Source organism: Pleurodeles waltl, chromosome 11, assembly GCF_031143425.1.
Source record: "Pleurodeles waltl isolate 20211129_DDA chromosome 11, aPleWal1.hap1.20221129, whole genome shotgun sequence".
Classification (NCBI taxonomy): domain Eukaryota; kingdom Metazoa; phylum Chordata; class Amphibia; order Caudata; family Salamandridae; genus Pleurodeles; species Pleurodeles waltl.
Window position 1 is genome coordinate 18,493,878 of NC_090450.1, and position 22,499 is coordinate 18,516,376.

General features: G+C 45.6%; 1 protein-coding gene across 2 annotated transcripts in view; it reads left to right on the forward strand.

Moving 5' to 3' along the window:
- LOC138265247 (fibrillin-2-like) overlaps positions 1–22,499 on the forward strand; it is a 514,969-nt gene that overhangs the window by 363,168 nt on the left and 129,302 nt on the right. For both annotated transcript variants that reach the window (XM_069212836.1, XM_069212838.1), the window contains 3 exons: positions 7,309–7,479; positions 7,567–7,640; positions 21,837–21,907. In XM_069212836.1, coding sequence (XP_069068937.1) covers positions 7,309–7,479; positions 7,567–7,640; positions 21,837–21,907 — 316 coding nt within the window. The remainder of the gene's footprint in view (positions 1–7,308; positions 7,480–7,566; positions 7,641–21,836; positions 21,908–22,499) is intronic.

Here is a 22,499-nt window from a genome sequence, read left to right on the forward strand (position 1 = left end):
TAAGGAAAGTGACGGCAATGTTGAATTACCTCTTCCTACTACAGAACTGAAGTCACATTTGCTAATTGAGGTACTTCATTCTTCTTCATCATCATCCTCAGAACCATTGTCGCCTTTTAATGAGGCTTTAAGTGAGCCAGTTTTGGACATTTGGCAGAAACCTATGGCAACCTGTGCAGTTTATAGGCCGATTTCTAGGAGATACAAGCTGGCTCCAGGGGATCTGCTTTGTTTGTCTTCTCACCTTTCACCTGAAAGTATGGTGTCTCAAGATTCCTTTTCCGTGAAACTAACCCTGGATCATTTTCTTTCCCCCTAGCAGAGAGAGGGTCCAAAAAAAGGGAGCAATTGGCAAAGGTGGTGTTTTTATCTGGCAGCATGGCATTGAAGTCCACAAGTGAATCCTGCTTGTTGGGCCTTTATATACATGCTTTTTTGGATTCTGCTAAGGCTGTTCATCCAAAGTTACCTGATGATGTTAAGGGACACTTTTCTGAGCTCTTGAATGATGGACGAGCTGCAGCTCGTTAGGTTATTCAATCTGGTTTGGATAGTGTAGTTTCCTTAGCCAGATCAATGGGGACTTCGACAACCATCAGAAGGCTAGCTTGTTTGAGGGGTTTCGGATTCTCCTAAGATGTGAAGAATGCCTTGATTTCTTTGCTGTTTGATGGGGCTAGACTTTTTGGTGCAAAATCAGATTCTGCCTAGGAACGTTTCAAAGAGAGTAAGGCGACGGCTCATTCCCTGGGTCTTCTATCTCAGGCCAAAGATTAAAGATAGTTTAGAAAGTTTCTGGGTTTGCCAAAGGCTTTTCTTTTCATGGATGACAGCAGTATCAGCAGCAGGAACATCAGCCATCCAACCTCCTTTATAGAAGTTACAGGGTGTGTGGGAGTGGTAGACAGCAAGCAGTCCCCCTTCACCCATCTTCTTTCTCATCCTTTTCCTCCTCTAAAAACATTGCAGTAAAGGAGCCCTAGTTTCCCCACTTTAGAGCATGCTTTACCAGTGGGAGGAGAGGTGTCCCAGTTTCTACAACAGTGGAGGTCAATAACATCAGACCAGTGGGTGTTAAATGTTGTGGAAAGGGGGTATACCATACCCTTCCAGGAATGTCTTCCACCTTTTCTTCTCCAGCAAAACTTTCATTTTTTTTCAGCACCTCCAACAGGAAGTACAACTGCTGCTTCAATAGGTTGGATTGGAGTTGAGTCCGGAGCAGGGTCAGGGATGTTATTCACAATATTTACAGATTCATAAGAAGGGTGGCTGTTTGTGTCCGATCCTAGACCTCAGTATTTTGAACTGATTTCTCAAGCAGGAAAAGTTCAAGATGCTGACCCTAGCTCAGGTTCTTCTTGCACTGGTGAATGAAGACTGGATGACTTAAATCGACTTGCAGGATGTCTACTTTTACATCCCTATTTTGCAGTCACACAGGAGGCATATCCGTTTCATGGTGAGATCTCAACATTATCAGTTTGCAGTTCTCCCACTTTGGTCTTACTTATGTACCTCAAGTTTTCCAGAAGGTGATGGCAGTAGTCGCAGTTCATTGTTGCGGGTATCAGTGTTCCCTTACCTGAATGATTGGCTCATCAAAGCCAAATCTTCAAATTTGGTGTTACATCATTTCTGGTTGATAGCTCAGTGGTTGTTCAACCTGGGTTTTTCCATCCCAAGCCGATATCTCACATAGAGCCCTCTCTGTGCAGTACTGGACACTACGATGAGCCAAGCCTTTCATGCTCCTTAGAGGATTCTGAACTTTCAGGCTATGACTCTGATGTTTCTGAATGGAGCAAGGATTTCAGTCCTGAAGAGCTTGGACATGTTAGGCCTGTTAGCCTCCTGCATTCTATTGGTCAGTCATGCATGGTGGCACATGAGGGCCCTTCAGAGGTATCTTTGCAGGCAGTGGTTTCAACACTACAGGGATCTCCAGGCATCTGTTGATATCTCCAGAGACACTGAAGTAGATCTTCAATGGTGGGGTGTGTCTAGCAATCTATCTCAAGGGAAGCAATTTCACCCTCCTCCTCCAGTGGCCACAGTTATAAAATATGCCTCCACCTCAGGGTGGAGAGCTCATATGGGGATCTGGAGATCAAAGGACTTTGGTATCTGGAGGAACAATTGTTTATTATCAATTTGAAGGAATTGCAGGCGAAAACTTGGCTCTTGAGGCCTTTCTCCCTACTATTCATGGTCAGCCAGTACAGGTGTTGACAGATTATACTACTACTTTGTGGTACATCAGCAAGCGAGTGGAAATAGGGTTGTATCCTCTTTGCAGAGAAGCTCTCTGACTCTGGTCCGGGGCTCAGGACCATCATATTTGTGTGATGGCAAATTATTTGGCTGGAGTTCTCATCGTGCACGATGACAGTCTCAGCCACCATTTTTCCACTAATCATGAGTGGCGTCTCCTTCCGAAAGATGTTCTACACATTTTCCAGTTATGAGCGACTCCTCAGATAGACCTTTTTGCCACTTGAGAGAATGCACACTGCCCGTCATTCTGCAGCCTCCAGTATCCAATGCAGGGGACATTAATGGGGTGTTTTTTTGGACTGGAGTTCCCAGATGCTTTGCACAATGCCCCCCATACCCTTGATTCCTCAGGTGTTGAGAAACTTTTTCCTGGAACATGCCCAAGTCATATTAATAGCCCTGAATTGGCCGCAAAGAGTGTACACAGACCTTCTTCACCTCACCCTGTGCCTTGTGCTCCGTCTCCCTCTCAGAGCAGATCTCCTCTCTGTTGCAGGGGCAGGTTCTACATCCCCACTTCCAGAGCCTGTACCTACATGCCTGGAGATTGAAAGAGGCAAGTTGAGTTAATTTTTTTTTGAGTCTCCTATAGTGTTACGGTTTATGAAGGAACTTGAAAATAGATTCCCTCCTATGATGTTCATTATGCCTCAGTGGGAACCTAGTTTGGAGCTTACCTATTAAATGTGTTCTCGAATTGAACCTTTGTACAGTTGTCCTTTGAGATTCCTTACTTTCAAGGCATTTTTTCTTATTGCCATAATGCCTGCTAGACGGGTTAGTGAGTTACAGGCCTTAAGTGTAAAGATTGCTGTCTTTCTTGAAAAGTTGGTTCTGACAACCATGGCTGCCTTCCTGTTGAAGGTGGTTACTCTGTTCCATTCGGTCAGTTCATCATGCTTCCTACTTTCTATCCCCCTCCCCATCCATCTAAAGTGGAGGAAAGATTTTAATGTTTTTATATGGGCAGGAACACGTGATTTCCGGCTGGATGAGCAACTTATTGTGGGATTTGTTGGCAAAATGAAAAGAAAGGAGATCCAAATAGAACTCTGTCAAGATGTATCATCATTTGTATTTAAATCTGCTACACCTTGGTACCAAAGGAACCTCCAGAAGATATTAGTGCTCATTCTACTAGAGCTAAAATATCCACCTCTGCTTTGGTTAGGGGAGTCCCTCTGAAAGATATTTATGGATAAGGTAGAGACTTGGGCCTCCCTTCACCATTTTCTAAAGCACTAAGGTTTAGACTCCAAAGTCAGGAGGGACGGTCACCTCGCTCATTCTGTTTTGCATGATTTTTTTGGCGTAGGCAGAAATTCACCCACCTATGGGTATGGGCCTGCTTGAGTGCTGTATTCAAAAGGTGAGGAATCTGCAGGTAGATTTATCCTTCAGAGGAACAAGTTATGTACCTTCTTTAATGCTTGTTCTGGTGGATGCAGTATCCACCTGTGGATTCCTCACTGACCCACCGCCTCCCCATTGCTTGCCTGCTTATACCAAAAGAGTTTCCACTGTATTGTGAATACGAAATTGAGTTTTATATGTACATTTTTTATTTAAAGTTTTATAAACTGTAATTGCATTTCTGGGGTTAGTTCCATCTGCTTGCTTCAAAGGCTTATTAAAAAATGTACGGAAATTCATGTTAGCACGCCAACTAAGGCGTCTTATGCCTCCAGTGATGTCAAACGGCATTGTGTGTGGAGTTGCCAAGATTCCTAAGCCCTTGTTAATGTGGGAGAGTTATGAAGAAAGTTTCCGTGCAATGCTGCTGCATGGGGATTTTCAAAAGATGAGGAAATCTGCAGGTAGATTGTATCCACCAGAAAATGCATTAACGAAGGTCGGTAACTTGTTTGTTTGTGACAGTCTGACACTTTCCGTCACCTTCCCAGATGACCAGTCTTTCAAATCCTGATCGGGCTCTCAGGAAAAAGTCAGTACACTGTGTAATGTCTAGTTGCAGATTCCTTACCTTTGAATTTCCCCCAGACATCAGACTGGATCCAGAGAATTTCCTGAACAGTACCCCTACATGCCATTAGGTGGTGTCGATGAGCTCTGCATTTGTTGTCGGTGTTGTCTGTGCTGGATATGACATTGCGGTACTGATTTAGGAGCCACCCTGACGCGGTGATGTCAGTTTGTTTTTGTGCTCGCCAGCTAGCGCTGATCCGAATACAGCTACCCCTCAGTTATTTTTTGTGTGGCTTTTTTGACTTTTTGTTGAAGATTTTATAGAGTTTTCAACTTCTGTTGAGGTCATCAAGGAAGACCAGGTTCAATCCTTGTAGTTCCTGTCTTCGGGTGATGTCCGTGACGGATCCGCACCTCGTGTGTATTTGGTGCCTGGAGCGCAAACACGACTCAAATTTGTGCTCCAAGTGTCAGGTCATGCATCCGAAGGCTTTGAGGGGGTAGTCCCTGAAGCTGATGGTGGCCCGATGCTCAACTCCATGCTAGTCAAGATCCCGGTCCAGAGGAAGGTCCCTGGATCAGCCACGGATTCTTCCATCATCGTCGTCCCACTCCAAGTTGTTGGGGCAATCGGATGAGTTGAAGGCAGAATAAAAAATGTAAGAAATTGAAGCGTTCTTTGAGTTTGCCTCGTCTGCTGGTCAATGAGACAACGGAGCGTTGATGTTCTAGAGAGCCGAAGCAGCCCCAGCCCAATTAAAAGAGGCCATGCACCTCATTTTTGGGCATTCTGACACCGCTAGTGCTCCTTCCGGCCCCGCGGAGTCAGAAGGGACCACTTTGGGATCAGCTTATGCCTCAGCACCAAGGGGCACCCATGGATCTACTCCTGGATCCGTACCAATGTCAATCATACCACTCCAACCATCCCCAATACCGGTCCCAACGCCGAAGCTCCTGGTGCCACACATACGCCCACGGGCGGCGCCATCCCAATTCTTATCCCCGACATGGAGCTGGATGGACATTGTACGGTGCCAGCTTTGATGCCAGCAGTGGCCTTGCTTCCTATGTTGGATCCTGAGCCCCTTTCTTATGGGTTAGTTTATGGTAAAGAGTGGGAGGGGTCACTTGATTCTTTGAAATACCAGCTCCAAGTACCTCTGGACTGGCATACAGACTTGGGTGAAGCCGGCGGACTGGATACTTCTCCAGGTACGGGCATGCTTTCTCCCTATACTGTGGATACGGAGGAGGGAGCTTCCTTTTCTATGGTGATGAGAAGAGCAGCCTAGGTTATTGACCTTTGGATCCATCATACTGATAGATCTGCCGCTCGGATGTTGTGTGTGACATCTTTGGACACCAACAGGCTCCAAGCTACAAACCAATGCAATTCACAGCTTGCAGTAGGAGGGATCTCTTGGGGGTGGTGTCTTTTTATTTTGACCAAAAGAGTTCCTCTAATTTCTTTTGAAAAAATACTGTCCCAGAAAGGTTTATGCTGACCTTGAGGTGCTAGGTGAGGTTTGTCTTCAGCACTGTGAAGTGAGCGGAATACACAGCGAAAGAAGAAGCAAGCCTTCCTTCTATGGTGCCTGCTACCTGAAAGAAGTGTGAATCTGTGCAGTTTGGTAATCTTATAATGTAAAGAATGCTTGAGAGGCAGTGTAGGGTTTCATTGACAGAACCTCCTGCAAAGATGAATTCTGTTTAAGAGCAGTGGAATTGGCTTATCACCTGAGTTCGGGAAAATGTGTCTTAATGGGAACTTGTAAAATGGTTTGCATTAGCTACAGTCTAAATGAGTCTTACTGTAAATATATATTTTGAAAGTACTTGTTTTAACTTAAAATCCCTTTGTGCATTTTGCAGCAGCCTAAATTATGTTGTGCATAATGAAGTTGTAAAATAATTACATATTCAGAGTGCTTTTTGTCACTGGCTGGACCTCAAAGCACTATGAAAACATGTAACTATTCTCCAGCACTCCAACCAGGATTTATGCTTGGGACCCCATGGTTACACAGAGACATCTACAGTGGTCACATTCACCAACAGAGCTTTTTTACCCGAAAAGAGTGTAGTTCCCATAGAATATTAAACTTGGATTTATTTCTCACTTAAGGTGTGTGCACAATACTTTTTATGCAATTACTTGTAGATGAAAGCCAACAAAATTGTTTACAAGATATTTTGTTTGTTTTAGCCACATCTCTCTCTGTCTTGTACCTACACCTATTGGCCCTGTCCCCATTGCACTCAAGATCACAATTACATGTTTATTTTTATAGGCTTGATTATCTGACGCTGTTTCACTTTCCTCACCTGGAATGGGGTAGAAGACATCTTGCATTTAATGTGTTGTGGGAGGTGAAAGCAGAATCCCCTCACATCGCTTCACCCTACACGGTGCCTCTTATTCCCTTGGCAGAGGAGTGCAAATTCTGCTGCTCACAGAATTTCTCTTGGGGGGACTCCCTGTAGGGTGTAGGGCCCTGAGTGGCATGTAGGAGGTGCTCTCATGCTGTGACCACAAAGACCATTGTTGTTCTGTAATAGGTGATAATGGCCATCTGAGTGTACATGCTGAGGGAGGTAGTGGGGGCGAGAGGGCTGCTGTAGCCTTTGGTCTTCAGCATAAGAAGCTTACCAGACCACTGCTAATAAACAAATATGAGTTAAATCCGGGACAGGTGCATTAAAAAGTGGCCCCAGCTGGTCCTCAAGCACCGTCCCAGCGACCGTTAGCCAAGTGCTCGCTTTCCCAATCTGACCCAGGTTAACATATCACAACAAAAAATATCTTTGGTGTTTTGCTCACATGAGCCTTCTGTGCCAGAACGTTTGTTGATACCCTGGTTTGTTGTTTGCGCTGCTTAGTGTCACGACACCCTGCTTTGCCTTGTGCGAGCAATTGTGTGGGAGAACAGTAAATCTGGACCTCTGTTTATGTCAGTGTCCTTTGGTACCATGATCACCGGGTACTTTTGTGCTGTCAGTGGTTCGTGCATGTCTATGTTCTCTGTGGCAACTTATTTTGTTTTAATCAGAGACATAATTCATACTCAAAATGTCAGCAATGCACGTGATGTTTTCTTTCAGGAGATGGAAAGTCCTGCTGCCCTTCCCTGTGTCTTCCACATTACTGCAGGAATGGGGGCACTTGCACACAGTCCCTTTCCGATTGTGGCCAGACTTGCACGTGTGCCCCCGGGTACCAGGGACCAACATGCAATTCAGCAAGTGAGAGTTTTGTACCTGTGGCCATACGAGGTAAGTGCAAGTGTCTTGTCTGTCGTCTTGTCTCTTGCTCTAGAAGGTTTCATGGGCTTCTCATCTTTTTGTTTCCTGCATCCTCAGATCTGCCAAAAAGAACAGTCCATCTCAGACTGGAATCAACTTCGTCGTTCAAAAGCTCAGACGCAGATGCCAAGGTTTGCAAGTTTCATCCTTATCATTAAAGTCTTGAGGTTCGCCAGGTAACATGACCCATGCTTTGACTTGCACATGGTTGCACAGCTGGGGCTAGGGGAGATCATGTGCCCCAAAGTTAGCTGGTGACCTTCAGGGCTCAAGCACCATTTGTGGTCCCACCAATTGCTTGATTTCTCTCACAAGGTTATAGTTGCAGGAATGCTTGGCAGATAAACCTCCAAGTTGGTAGAAGCATGGTCTTAGGATACTGGTTGCATCAACCATAGATTGAGTGTGAATTTGTCAGATAACAGTTGTACCGTGGCTTGCATTTTGACTTGTGCAGGTGCCCCACATATGTCATTCTTCACACAGAAATTCCAATACCACAGGGGGTTGCGAATCCAGGATGTAAATGAAATGCACCATTAGCTGCTCTGATTCTTCCTCATCCAATCACTTAATGTATGAGGTGAATGAGCCCATTCACCAGCTATTCGTCACTCCTTCCAAGCTAATTTGTGTTTCTATTGACAGGTCGAGAAAATACATATAATACCCCCAACTTCCCCAACCACTGTCTGTTTTTTCTTGTGTTTTTCTTTTTGTCCTGACTCAGCTAAAAACTGTACCCTTTTAATCTAGAAATAAAAGAGAAAGAAGAAAGCTATTAAGGATAATGAGTAGGGCAGGCTTCATATCTTACCATGCGTCTTTACCCAAAATCCTCTGGCAGAGTTAAAGGTCCAGTTCTCTCGTAGGGGATTTCCATGTATAGTCATAAGCACTGAATAGTTCCGCGCGCCTGCCGGGACCCCGGAGCACTGTTGTGTAATATATTCTTAAGTGCAATCATCAGCTCCTTGACAAAAAAGGTCTGTGAAAAACACTTAAGAATAACAATGTGCAGCCTATGTGAACAGCTACACAGGCCAAATTGTTAGAAGAAAAAACAGTTGTAGTGTAAATTCACGTTTAAACCTCAATTTATTCTATAAATACATAAATAAATACATTCTCATATTTTATTTACACCTCTCATGAGAATAAAACAATGTAGGGCAGTGTAGCCCATAGGCTGCCATTATACAGAATGAAAATAGAGCTGTGCCTTTAAGAAAGTAAAGTCTTCCTGTTTCCCATCATGCACAGCAAAAGGCAGTTGCCTCAGTTCTTTTTTCCGGCTCCTTTCTGACAGGACCCTGAAGCATTGAGCTCTACCTCACAAAATCCTTTTGTGACAGAAATTCATTTAAAATCTTTTGAATTTCAATTTCACTCGACGTTTTTAACATTGAGTGATCATTTTCTATTTTTTTCTGTTAGATTCTGACAGAATTTTGAGGTTTTTCTACTTCAGAAATGCCTTCACTGTTTGACAAATGCCCTTCTTGTGGCAGAAAAAAGGCCAAAACAGATCCACATCGGGTCTGCATAATTTGCCTTCCATCCAGCCACAAACCGGAGTCGTGTGACATCTGCAAAACCTTCTCCAGAAGGACCCTTCGTGACAGGGAGAAGATCCGACTCCAGGCGAAAGAGGACAGGAGGAAAAGTGGTCATTCTACCACAGAGCGAGGAGAAGGTCAGTCTTCTACCAGGGCTCACACTGTTTCCTCTATAACTCCGACCAGACCGGCTCAAAAACGGCACAGGTCTCCGACGACGTCGAGGGCGTCGACGTCGAGGCAAGGAACGGCGCCAACATGCTCGCCGTCGAGGAGTGGTTCGCCGGCGAGAAAGAGACATCGCTCGCCATCGACGACGATTTCGCCGTCGAGACGGCGTGGACTTTCGCCGTCGAGATCTGGGTCGCCGTCGACACGGCGAGGACGTTCCACGTCGAGGAGATCTGAATCCGGCTCGCCTTCGACACGGCGAGAGCGATCAACGTCGAGGGGTGCTCGACGTCGTAGCCGTTCACCGTCATCACGGCGACGTCGAGGGTCGTCGTCGAGAGATTCTCAACGGCGAGAAGAATCGACGGCGAAGGGCACTTGCCGTCACCGTACTTCGACGTCGAGGAGTGTGTCGACGTCGAGACAATCAAAAAGACCTAGAAGGGTTTATACAATCTCAGAATCCTCGGCTTCACTCATCCTCCTTCCAGCGTCTCCACAACTCTCTCCTCGACAATCACCATTGCCACAGACGCCGGTAACACCTACGGCGCCTCTTCCGGCTCCTCCTTCAGAGTCTGTTTTGAGGACTCCAACGCGGTCTGTAAGACGTTCGGGACATTCCTCTAGACGCTCTTCTTCCTCTCGGCACCGTCATGAATCACAGAGATCTCAGCATTCACATCACAGGCGTTCTTCTTCGTCTACACGGGACGACTCTCCAACCCTATCGGACTCACCGTCCCCGAGAGTGTCCCCCATAGATGATGTGAATACGTTCCAGGAGGTCTTAGTACGAGGGGCGACCAAGCTGAACATCCCGCTGGCGGTACCTGCCCCATCGACGTCAGTGATCTTCGAGACCTTGCATCACAGGACATCTTCCAGACCTTTGCTTCCACTGGTTCCAGGTCTCCTTGAACCAGCAATGGATATTTTCCTTGCACCGGCCGCAACAAAGTCTGCTCCTTCCAGACTTATTAAAAAATATCGTCCACCAGAACAAGATCCTCTATTCTTGAGGTCGGACCCAGTACCTGATTCGGTGGTCATAGTAGCGGCAAAGAAACTGCATTCAACCTCACCGTCTTCTTCTTCGCCTCCAGATAAAGAGAGCAGAAAGATAGATGCTGCAGGACGAAAAGTATGTTCTACTGCAGCCGTCACGATGAAGGCAGCCAGCGCTACTGCGTTATTAGGGCGATACGACCGTGCCCTCTGGGACTCTTTAATGCAGTTTGCGGAACATCTTCCTAAAGATAAAAGGGAAGATTTCCTGGAGGTCGTGGGTGAGGGAGCCATGGTTTCTAACCAAATTATAAGTGCTGCAGCTGACTCTTCGGTGCTATCCGCACACAATTATGCACACGGGATAGCGCTCAGAAGGCATGCATGGTTGAGACTTACATCACTCAAACCTGAAGCGCAGCAGAGAATACAAAACTTGCCTTTCTCGGGCTCCACCTTGTTCGGTTCTCATGCCGATGACGAGATGGCTAGAATGAAGGTTGAACTAGATACCCTGAAAGCGGTAGGCATGGAAAGACCGAAAGAACAAAGAAAGGTTTTCCGGCCATATCAACGACGACTTTTCACCCACCGGTATCAGTCGCCACACTGGATGTCTTCGCGCCCCCAGCAGCAGCAACAACAGCAGCATCAAAGGGGTTTCTCCACTCAGCGAAGGTCGACAAGGGGTCGTTCAACACCTCAAACTCAGGCAACTCGACAGGCTCCCACGTCTAAGCCCTGAATCTTTGCTTCCCCCTCCTCCGTTATCCACTCCGGTAGGGGGAAGTATCTCAAATCACCTGGACGAGTGGCTACGCATCACAACAGACGCCTGGGTATTGAATATTGTGAGACATGGTTACGCTCTCAGATTCACCAGTTCTCCACCATCTGTTCCACCCAAAACAGCCAACCACCATCTCGAAGCTCTACAGTTAGAGGTCAATATCCTATTGCAAAAAAGAGCCATAGAACCCGTTCCCATCAGCCAACAAGGGAAGGGGATTTATTCGAGATATTTCCTTGTACCGAAAAAAGACAAACAAGAGTTTTGTCCCATCTTAGATCTGAGGACAGCAAACAAATGGATTCGCAAAGAAAAATTCAGGATGTTAGCCTTACACCAAATTTACCCACATCTACGTCAGGGCGACTGGCTCTGTGCGATAGATTTTTGCGACGCTTACTTTCATATCCCAGTAACCAAGAAACATCGAAAATTCCTAAGGTTCACCTTCGGAAAACGCCATTACCAATTTGCAGTTCTACCTTTCGGCCTAAAATCAGCGCCAAGAACTTTTTCCAAATGCATGGCGGTAGTAGCCGCCCACTTGAGGAAACAGCGAATATTCGTCTACCCCTATCTAGACGATTGGCTCATAAAGGCCTCCAGTTGTCTCGAGGCACAACAACATTTCGAATGGACTCTACAACTGCTGCAAAAACTTGGTCTTCAAGTCAATCTCCTGAAATCTACAGCAACACCTGTTCAGAGGTTGCATTACTTAGGGGCCATTGTAGATACCAGGCTAGGAAAGGTGTTTCCTTCGGAGGAACGACGGTTATCGATTCTCCAAAAGTGCAAACAACTGCAGGAAAGACCTCAAGCCACTGCAAGAATAATAGCTTCTCTACTGGGCTCGATGGCGTCTTGTATCCATCTGGTTCCCAATGCTCGCCTCCATATGAGACCATTGCAGGAAAATCTGGAGGATCAGTGGTGTCAACTGAGGGACGATTGGGAGAACAAAGTCCTTCTTTCTCCTCACACCCTACAATCCCTCAAGTGGTGGTGTTTACCCAGCAATCTCTTGGTGGGGATTCCGTTCCAACAACGGCCTCCATCTCAAACCATCGTAACAGATGCGTCACTGCTCGGATGGGGGGCGCACATGGAACATCTTCGAGTCCAAGGCGAGTGGTCACAGAGAGAGAGTCTCTATCACATCAACCTGCTGGAACTTCGCGCAGTCCACCTTGCGCTCAAAGCCTTCCTTCCCTCTCTGAGAACGGAAACTCTCCTTCTCCAGACAGACAACGTGGCCACTATGTACTACGTGAACAAACAAGGAGGCACCAGGTCCAGAATTTTATCCAGAGAGGCTCAGACAATCTGGCATTGGCTTCTAGCCAGGAACCTGTCGCTAGTGGCAACTCACCTGCCCGGCATCCAGAATGTTCAAGCGGATGCCCTCAGTCGGGTAATGGACGAGAACCACGAATGGGTACTACACGACGACGTCGTTCATTCCATTTTCGCACTCTGGGGTACCCCCTCTACAGACCTATTCGCAACCCCAGAAAACAAAAAATGCCAAAACTTCGCCTCCAGATATTACCATCCAGGGACATTGGGGAATGCCCTATGGATAAGCTGGTCAGGAGCATTTCTTTACGCTTTTCCACTGCTTCCCCTGATTCCGGCGGTCCTCCAGAAGCTGTCCAATGCTCAGACCAAAATGATCCTAATTGCTCCGGAGTGGCCACGCCAGTGGTGGTTCCCAGACCTTCTTCACCAGTCACTCAAACCACACATCAGGCTACCATATCGTCCGGACCTTCTCACGAAGTTCAGAGGGCAGATATCTCATCCCAACCCCTCATCGTTGAGTTTGGCAGCATGGCTCCTGAGCTAGTGCAATATGGACACTTGAACCTACCTCAGGACTGTATGGAAATTCTGAAGGAAGCAAAGCGCCCTTCCACACGATCAGCCTATGCAAGCAAGTGGAAGAGATTCTGCATTTGGTGTTTACACAACAACATTGACCCGGTTTCCTGTGGAGAACAATCTATCCTGCCATACTTGTTAAGTTTGGCAAAATCGGGCTTACAACTGTCGTCAATAAAAGTTCACTTGGCGGCGGTAACGGCATACAGAAAGAGTCCTTCACAAACTTCCTTTTTTCGGATTCCGATTATTAAGGATTTCCTAGAAGGTTTAAAGAAGGTTTTTCCTCCCATTAGAAAGCCTTCTCCTCCATGGGAACTGAACGTTGTCTTATCACGTCTGATGCTGCCGCCATTCGAGCCGATACATAAGGCATCGCTGCAGCATCTCACCTGGAAAGCTGCTTTTCTGGTGGCAATCACTTCAGCGCGTAGGGTCAGCGAAATCCAGGCCCTTTGTGCTCAGGAACCCTACACGTTTTTTCATTCTGCGAAAGTGGTAATGAGAACTCATCCAAAAATTTTACCTAAGGTAGTCTCCGACTTCCATGTGAACCAAACAATTTCATTACCGACTTTCTTTCAGAATCCAGCTACTCCTGCTGAGAGAACTCTGCACTCTCTGGATGTAAAGAGAGTCTTGAAATTTTACTTGGACAGGACAAAAAGCTTACGAAAATCACAACAGCTTTTTATTAACTATGGCCCAATCAGAACAGGTTTGGGCACATCTAAACAATCTTTATCCTGGTGGATTGTTTCATGTATAATGTTATGTTATCAGTTAGCAAACAAATCCCTTGGTGGTAGGCCAAAAGCCCACTCTACCAGAGGGAAAGCAGCTACTGTAGCCTTGATGAGAAATGTCCCTTTGGCAGAAATATGCAAGGCTGCCACTTGGAGGTCGGTCCATACCTTTACTAAGCATTACTGCCTTGATACAGACGCTAGGGCAGATGCGCAGGTTGGACAGGCCTTGCTCAAGAATTTGTTTGCATGATTCATGTTTTCTCAGTATTCTTATGTCTATTCCACCGCGGTTATGGGGATGGGCTTGCTACTCTATTCAGTGCTTATGACTATACATGGAAATCCCCTACGAGAGAAGGAATGGTTTCTTACCTGTAACTCCAGTTCTCTCGTAGGGGTATTTCCATGATTGTCATAAGCAACCCTCCCTCCTCCCCGGTGGAGTTGACATAGAACATGAATATTATTGAGGTTGGTACTCCAACAAATGTTTTGTTTCTTCATGTCAGGTTACTAGCCTCCAAAAAAGAACTGAGGCAACTGCCTTTTGCTGTGCATGATGGGAAACAGGAAGACTTTACTTTCTTAAAGGCACAGCTCTATTTTCATTCTGTATAATGGCAGCCTATGGGCTACACTCCCCTACATTGTTTTATTCTCATGAGAGGTGTAAATAAAATATGAGAATGTATTTATTTATGTATTTATAGAATAAATTGAGGTTTAAACGTGAATTTACACTACAACTGTTTTTTCTTCTAACAATTTGGCCTGTGTAGCTGTTCACATAGGCTGCACATTGTTATTCTTAAGTGTTTTTCACAGACCTTTTTTGTCAAGGAGCTGATGATTGCACTTAAGAATATATTACACAACTGTGCTCCGGGGTCCCCGCAGGCACGCGGAACTATTCAGTGCTTATGACTATCATGGAAATACCCCTACAAGAGAACTGGAGTTACAGGTAAGAAACCATTCCTTATGCCTGTCATTTTGTGGCTGTTGCTGGTTAGTTTTCTGACACTAACATATCCTCCTAAAGTTAGGCCCCTGGTGTGTACTTTGAGCTTCTATTCTGACTTACTGCTTTGTTTTTGTACTCTTGAGAGCTCTTCATTATTTTCAACATGGGCAAGCATTCTGGGAAGTCACCCCATACCTCTTCTGAGAGACATCTTCATGGATTTAAGAGTGCAAATTTGCACGCTTCTCCTCTTTTGGACAGACTTACAGGGCATGGTCAATTCTATGCCAGTGATGTATAATTGTCAGTTTAGGAGTTATACTCTTGCAGTACTCTCCTCAAACGTCAGACAAGTCTTTCTATTAAGTTTCCTCTCCATCTTCCTGCTCTACACGAGCTTCCCCTGAGTACGATGAAGAGGATGTGGGATTTACAGCAGATCCTTCTACTTGTAGGGGCAAATACATTCACAGGAATTACCTTAGACCAATTCTGCCCTATCTCCCCTCCAATTTACAACTGCCTACAGAAGAGGAGCAACTGTGCACTAGTTCGGAGTGGTTCCGGCAGTTCCAGAAGCTTTCCTATCCAACAGTGCCAATAATTCCTGCTGTCCTGCATCCTGAATAGGTAATGAAAAGTTCCTGAGAGGGTGTCTCTTGCTAGATTTATGGGTCGGGTCTGTCTTTTGGCTAGTGGTGAAATGGAGTTACCGCAGTCTGTGATCATGGGAAGAAGCTCAGGGAGCACAGCCAGTTCATGACCTCTGACGCCAGGAGGAACTGTAAAGTTCCTCCAATTAGAGGGAGGTGATGGCCCCTTGGAGGGTAAGCTAACATTTTCTACAGCTTTTACAGGTTAGAGTGGTGACTATTTGTCAGACAACACTGTAGCAATGTTGTATCTGAACTGTCAATTCAACACAGGTTCCCATTCCCTCAGTCTTCTTGCTCAGCAGATATTTCTGTGGGACGAATCCAGTCTCCTAGCCATCAAGGCCATTTACATCCAGGACTCATGGAATTCTCAGGTGGACCCCCTGAGCAGGATCATTCCTTGGTCTGCAGATTTAGTTTTGCATTGTGACTTCTTTCAGGTGATATGCAGGAGGTGGGGAGGGTCCCTCCTCTATACCTTTTACATAGTGAGAGAACTCTCAGCTCCCATTGTTCCTCTCCAGGTTTCAGAATCGCAAAGTGATGGACATAGATGCCTTTTGCTGCCCTTGGCCGGTAGCACTCCTGTACTCTTTTCCTCTGTCACCTTAATTTCGAAACTCCTAGCCAGACTTCAGAGGGATCAGTAGAGATCATCCTTGTACTAAATTTCTGGACAAGGAGACCATGGTTTCCTGTTCTGAGTCTTCTTCTTCTTCAGATGGAGCTGGAATGGATCCTCCCCTTGTTCACTCTTCTTGCACATTCCTCTTTACCTCCTGACACTTAAACCTGGTTACAACGTTTGGGCTGGAGGTTCAGAGGAAGAAGTTTTGGTCTCTTCTTACTTGTAAGCATCTTTGAGGACTTCTACCAACAAGACTTAATCCCATCATTGGGAATTATTTGATTCATGGAGTAAGAATCAAGGTTTTTCTCCTGTTGGTACTCTGACCTTGAGTATTCTTAAATTTTTACAGGAGGGTTTTGAAAAGGGTTTAGGGTTTGCCACTCTAAGATTGCAATGGTGTGTGATAAGGGCACTGAGATCTCCCTGGAAGGACCTCTCCCATGCAGAACCTTAATTTTCCAGATTATTTAAATTCAAGGAGTTTTAATTTCTGTGATCCAGAGTTTCACTTCCTTTTACCTCTTGGAATCTGAATTTAGTACTGTCTTCTCTTGAAAGAGACCCTTCAAACCTCTTGAAACTATACCTGAACCATTTCGTACTCCTTTTAGCCATCACCATATCAAGCGTTTGGGTGAATTGGTAGCTTTCATTTGTAGACACCCTCATTTGAGAGCGTTTGAAGATCATGTTGTCCTCAGATCCCAGATTCCTTTCAAAGTTCAACTGTTTTTTTTATAGGAGCCAGGAGGTCCTTCTCCCTGCCTTACCTCAGGACAGGGATGATTCTGATTTGTTACTTCAACTTTTGGATGTGGTGAGAGCAGTGATTCAGGAGAAATCTATTTAAAGAGATTAGTCGTGCAGCAGGTTTCAGATTTCCTCTTTTTAATTTTGGACCTGTTAAGAAGTGTTAAAATCCTACTTCCTCCACCCTGGAGAGATGGATAGAATTAGTGCTATTTCTAGCATATCATAAAGGGTGGAGATCCCCAACAGGATTAGAGTTCACTGTACTAAAGATATGGTGGCCTCTTGGGCAGAGTAGTCGGGTTTATCAATTCTGGATATTTGTAGGATGGCCACTTGGTCTTCTGCCTCTATATTTATCCTACTTTGCAGATTGAAGGTGGCTCTGTGTTGTGAGTTGTCTTTTGTAAGAAAAGTAGATTTAGGTTCCATAGCTTCCTAGATTTTTTTTCGGTTACAGTTTTTTTCATTTTTGGCCACAATTCTTGCTGTTTCTCATGGAGCATTAATACGTTGTTTCAAATAAAGCTTTTATTTCTCCTCTATGATGTCTGTTTGTGTCAATATTACTCTCACTGATGAAGGAATATTTGCTTTGGCAAAAAAACAAAATGAGGGCTATTGTGGGTTAAAAAGACTATAGCTGCATTTAGGTTGCACATAAAATGGGGATTAACATACAGACCCAAAATTACAGGTCCTTTCCCCATCCAGATCTCAGATGGGGAGAGTAAGAGTATGCAGTGGAGGCTGGGGCCAGGTACAGGGGCTCTTCGTATGCAAGTAGGGATCAGTCTCTGGGTCTGCAAGTGGGCCCTGCTGAATCTTCACTCAATTGTACTGGTTAGCTTGGGAATCATGCCTGCTGTTGCACATCTGGTAAATCTAGATACAGGACTACCAGGCCAATTTTAGTCAGGTGGAGTGGGAGTGGTATCTCTGCAATGAATACCATTCTGCCTAATTCATAATCTTACCCTAGATATACCATGATATTTCTTCAGTCAGAGTATCTTACAGTGCAGAGGTCCTAACCTAGGAGGCGTTGGCAGTCAAGGCCACACCCAGCTGACACCCACACTAATTTCAGTGTAGAATAGGAATCATTGGCTGATTGTCCAGAAAGGTTCTTCTGAGAATATTCAGTCTTATTACTCTGAAAGGATGCCAAGAGTGTGAATTATTTGTAGTACTTATTCCCAGTTTTTTTCAATTTCTTCAAACATTTATGCGGTTAAAAATATCAATTATGGCATCAAAAGGGTTGAAGAAACCCCCGGCGCTGGACATGGATTAGAGCTTTGATTACTGGGTTAAGAGGATGTGCACCACGACATTGGCCCACATTACAAATAGCTCCATGATGTTTTACCCAGAGATTTCACCTACTAGGCACACTGTTTGTGGGTCAAATACCAAATAAAACATATTGGAATTGGCATGGTTAATCCAATTTCCACTAGTTATTCCCCATGTTTTTATTTTCACCTCTGGGAACTATCCAGGCCCCCAGGAACAGTAATATACGGAAGGGTGTGAAATAACCAGGATTATTCTGGCTCACTCACACATTACCTTGATGACACGTTAGTTGGTGTGGAGCCCAGCTTTTCAGCATGCAACAGTTTTCTATGCCTCTCTGAGGGCAGAAGCTCATCCAGGAATGAGAACCTGACAAACTCTCTTCAGAATAAAAGTTTGCAGTTGTGTGTTGAAGCACCAACTGTAGAAACATTGTGCTTACAAAATATGGAGGACCAAACTATTGAGAAAGTAAGCTCATATAGGTGATTATCGATTTACTATTCTTAACTCCAAACCTATGTGTGTGTGTGTGTAGTTATATATATATATATATTGTAGGAAGCGGGCCTGGTGTGTGGTAAGTACTTATGGTATTATCACCTTATACCAGGTATCCCCTTATTAGTGAAGTTTAGGCAGTGTCTAGAAGCCAGGTTCTCTAGAGGTAGCTGTGGATGAGCAGCCAAGGCTTATCTAGGAGACATGCAAAGCTCATGCAATACCATTGTAGTAACACAGCACTTGCACACATAGAAGAAAACACTCAGTGTTACAAAAATAAAGGAGTAAGGTACTGAATTTTCCCCCAAACCACTAAAAGGACTAAAAAGAAGAAGAATACACCACCCAGACAAGACTGTAAGAAACCAGCCGTTGAACCAAAAGAAGGGGACCTAGTCCTGAACTCAGAGAAGTGTTCGGTGGTGGCTGGAGCCACTACCCACCCGTCTGTAGTTGCAGGAGTTGGTCGATGGTAGGACGAGGACGGTCAGCGATGCAGCCCTGTAGTCGGTGAAGAGATCCTGGAGAATGCAATTGGCATCCCATGCCAGATGGAAGATTGCAGTCTATCTGTGGCATAGAAATGCCACCAACAAGCCTTGGCAAAGGCAAGAGTTGCGGTAGACGAAAAGTGGAGCTGCCAGGAACCAGCAAGGTCCAGGAGGACTCAACCCATGGGGGGGAGTCCCAGGGCACCCTCAGCGATGCAGATAGTCCACAGAAGAAAAGGTAGCCCCCACAGGAGACCCACTGGAAGAGGACCCAGGAGTCTCAGAGGAGCCCTTGCAGCACAAATGAAGAAAAGTCCCATGCCGCAGGAGAAGCTCACAGAGGGCTGCAGGGAAGAGTGCTGAGGGCTTTGGCTACACAGAGCCCAAAGGTCCCGTGGAGGAGATACCAACAGGCCTTGGTAGCTGCAAGAGACACAGTGCACAGGGGTACTGCTTGGGAAGGCAAGGGCTTACCTTCACCAAGTTGGACTGCTGGCATAGAGGACCAAGGGCACCGCTCCAGGCCACCACCCTTGATGCAGGATCCATGCAGCTCAGGATGAGATGAGATCCATGCAGCCGGTAGTCGTTGCAGTTGGTGGCTGCAGATGCAGAGAAGTGACTCCTTCACTCCAAGGGAGATTCCTTTTCCCTTCTCATGCAGACTGAAGGCTTGCCACCCTGAGAGGATGCACAGCTGGGGAAATGTTGCAGAAGCTGAAAGCAGCCGTGGAAACAATGTTGCAAGCAGAGTGTTCGCCATGGATGCAGAGTGTTGGTTCCTGGAGGGTCCAGTTGCAGTTCCAGTGGCCAGAAGTCAAAGTAAATGATGCAGAGGAATCCTGCTGGAGTCTTGCTTGTCGAATCTGAGGTCTCACCCAAGAGGGAGACCATAAATAACCCTGAAAGCGGGATTGGTCACATAGCCAGGTGACCACCTATCATGACGTCACCTGCCTGATCTGGCCACTCAAATGCTCCCAGAGGCCCCAACCCATCTTGTATCCAAGATGGCAGAATCAAGGGACCCTCTGGAGGAGCTCTGGGCTCCATCTCTGGGTAAGTGATGGACAGGGGAATGGTCAGTCCCCTTTCCATTGTCCAGTTTCGCGCCAGAGCAGGGACTGAAGGTCCCTGAACTGGTGCAGACTGGTTTATGCATGGAGGACCCCAAATGTGCCCTTCAGAGCATACCAGTGGCTTGGGGAAGCTACTTCTCCCAATTCATGCAACACCTATTTTCAAAGGGAAAGAGTGTTACCCCCTCCCCCAAAGGAAATCCTTTGTTCTGCCTTCGTGGGTGTGAGCTGATCAAGCAGCAGGAAGGCAGAAAACTGTCTGAGGAGTGGCAGCAGCTTGGGCTGCTCAGAAACCCCAGAAAGCTGGTAGGAGCATTGCTAGGCATCCTCTAAGGAGCCCCCAGAGTGCATGAAATCATACTTCCAATTCTGGCAACAGTATTGGGGTATGATTAAGACATGTTTGATACCAAACTTGCCTAGGTTTGGAGTTACCATTATGTAGCTGGACATAGGAAGTAACTTCCAGAGGTGGAGTACCCTTTAGGGACAATAACTCCCATTCTAGAGATGTATCTAAACAACTTGCCTCCCTCAACCCTTCAAAGTCAGGGTCTGATAAAGGCACAATTTCACTCTCTTTCACTTCTTGAGGAACTTTTTCACCAAAGAAATATTGTCCCTTTTCCGTGAGCCTTTGAGACCCTCTTCTCAGCCTATTTTGAGGTGTTTGGAACAGCACCAGAGAGTAACAAGAGACGCTGGAGTCGAAGCTTGTGATGTCGGTATGGAGCATGCTGGCGATGTTAGAGTCATTTGCAGCATCAGCGACACCTCAACAAGTGGAAGGATTGGAGGAGATGGAGTCCTTATCCTAGGAATATCCACGGATGTTGGAGTTGGCCAGGAAACCTGGGCCATTGATATGCAGGGCATAAAAGGCACCGGCTGGTAAGGTGCTGGAAAGCTTCGCAGAGAATAAAACCTATGTCTAGTAAACATGTAAAATTGCGTCCACGCACTCACGATGTCCATGAAAATGGAGCTGGAGTTCATGCTGGCACCTCTGCTCAGGCAAGGATGCCCCTCACACACAGGTGACTAAAATTGACCTTGTGCCGTGACCTGTAGTTATAGGGGTGCATGTAGCATGTATATGAGTTTTCATATATGCATCTTTGGTTTAGATTTTAGAAACTGTAATTGCAGTAGTGATGTTGATTTCATCCGCTTGCCTGGAAGGCATATAACAAAATGGGTGGAAACTGACGTCAGCACTCTGGCGGGGGCTTCTTGGGGCTTCTGTTACATCATGCAGTGCTGTGTGCGGAGCCATGTGGTTACCAATGCCCCTGTTGACGTGGAAAGATTAATTCAGAAAGTTTCTGTGGAATGCTGGTGCATGAGGACATTCAAAACGTGAGGAGTCCACAGGTAGATACTGTATCCACCAGAAAAAGCTTTACCAAAAGTAAGTAATTTGCTCAGTGTTCATAAAATGTTAGGATAGACCACAGCCTATCAGAGACTAGACACAAGGGCACCTGCGGTGTTCCCACACCTTAGGCCTAATTTTCTAGTGACCACATTTGGTGATGGGAACATCCCCATCAAACACAGAATATATCGGAATATCTGCCAGAACTTTGCACCCCATTTGACTCCTTCGCTGAAAGATACAACCACTCTGGTGGAGAAACCTCCATCGTCCCAGAAGTGGACTCTTGCTGTGGTAGACAAACAGCCGGCAATGATAGATGGTTAATTCACCAGCATTACTTAATAGATATTATCTTTAAGAAATTGCTTTTTGTCACAAATTGATTTGTCTTTTCTTTATACTTCACAGGTTCGTGACCTTGTTGCAAATCTGTCAATGAAAATACCATTCAACAAGAACAGCAACTACGGTCTTAACAGGTGAATAAACACAGGCCTGCATGAGATACATTGAAAATATTGACACAGACCTTGGTGTAATTCACTCAGTTGTTTGAGACCAGCCACCAAGAGCCAGATTTTTTAAGTTTTACTCTGGTGCAAAATAACTATAAGTGAGGCAAACCAATGCAAAGCGCTGATCTGGTATTTACTTTTCATTGAAAAACCTGACTTGCTAGGAAAGTTGTGTAAAAATAGTACAAAGCAGTGTTATGTTCTAATTTGCATCGTTTTCCGTCTAGAGCGTGTTCCAATGGTTGTACATGGGTTTTCCTACATTACATGCATAGATTCTGACATTAGCTCTATCTGCTAATATTTGTAGCCAGGGGTTTGCATCAAAATATAAGCCTCTTTGAGGCAAGCTTCAAACCCTTTAAAACTTTACTTGTGTGCTACGCCGTACAGCAGACATACAAAGTTGGAAAAGCTTTAATACAGTAAATGTGTGTGTGGGGCACTAGCCAGCCTAATTGTGCAGAAGTGCTTTGGAAGAGGTCAGCACCGCCATACCTTACTAGTTATGTTACTGTGCTGCTCTCTGTTTAGACGCAGGGCAGCACAGCAGCAT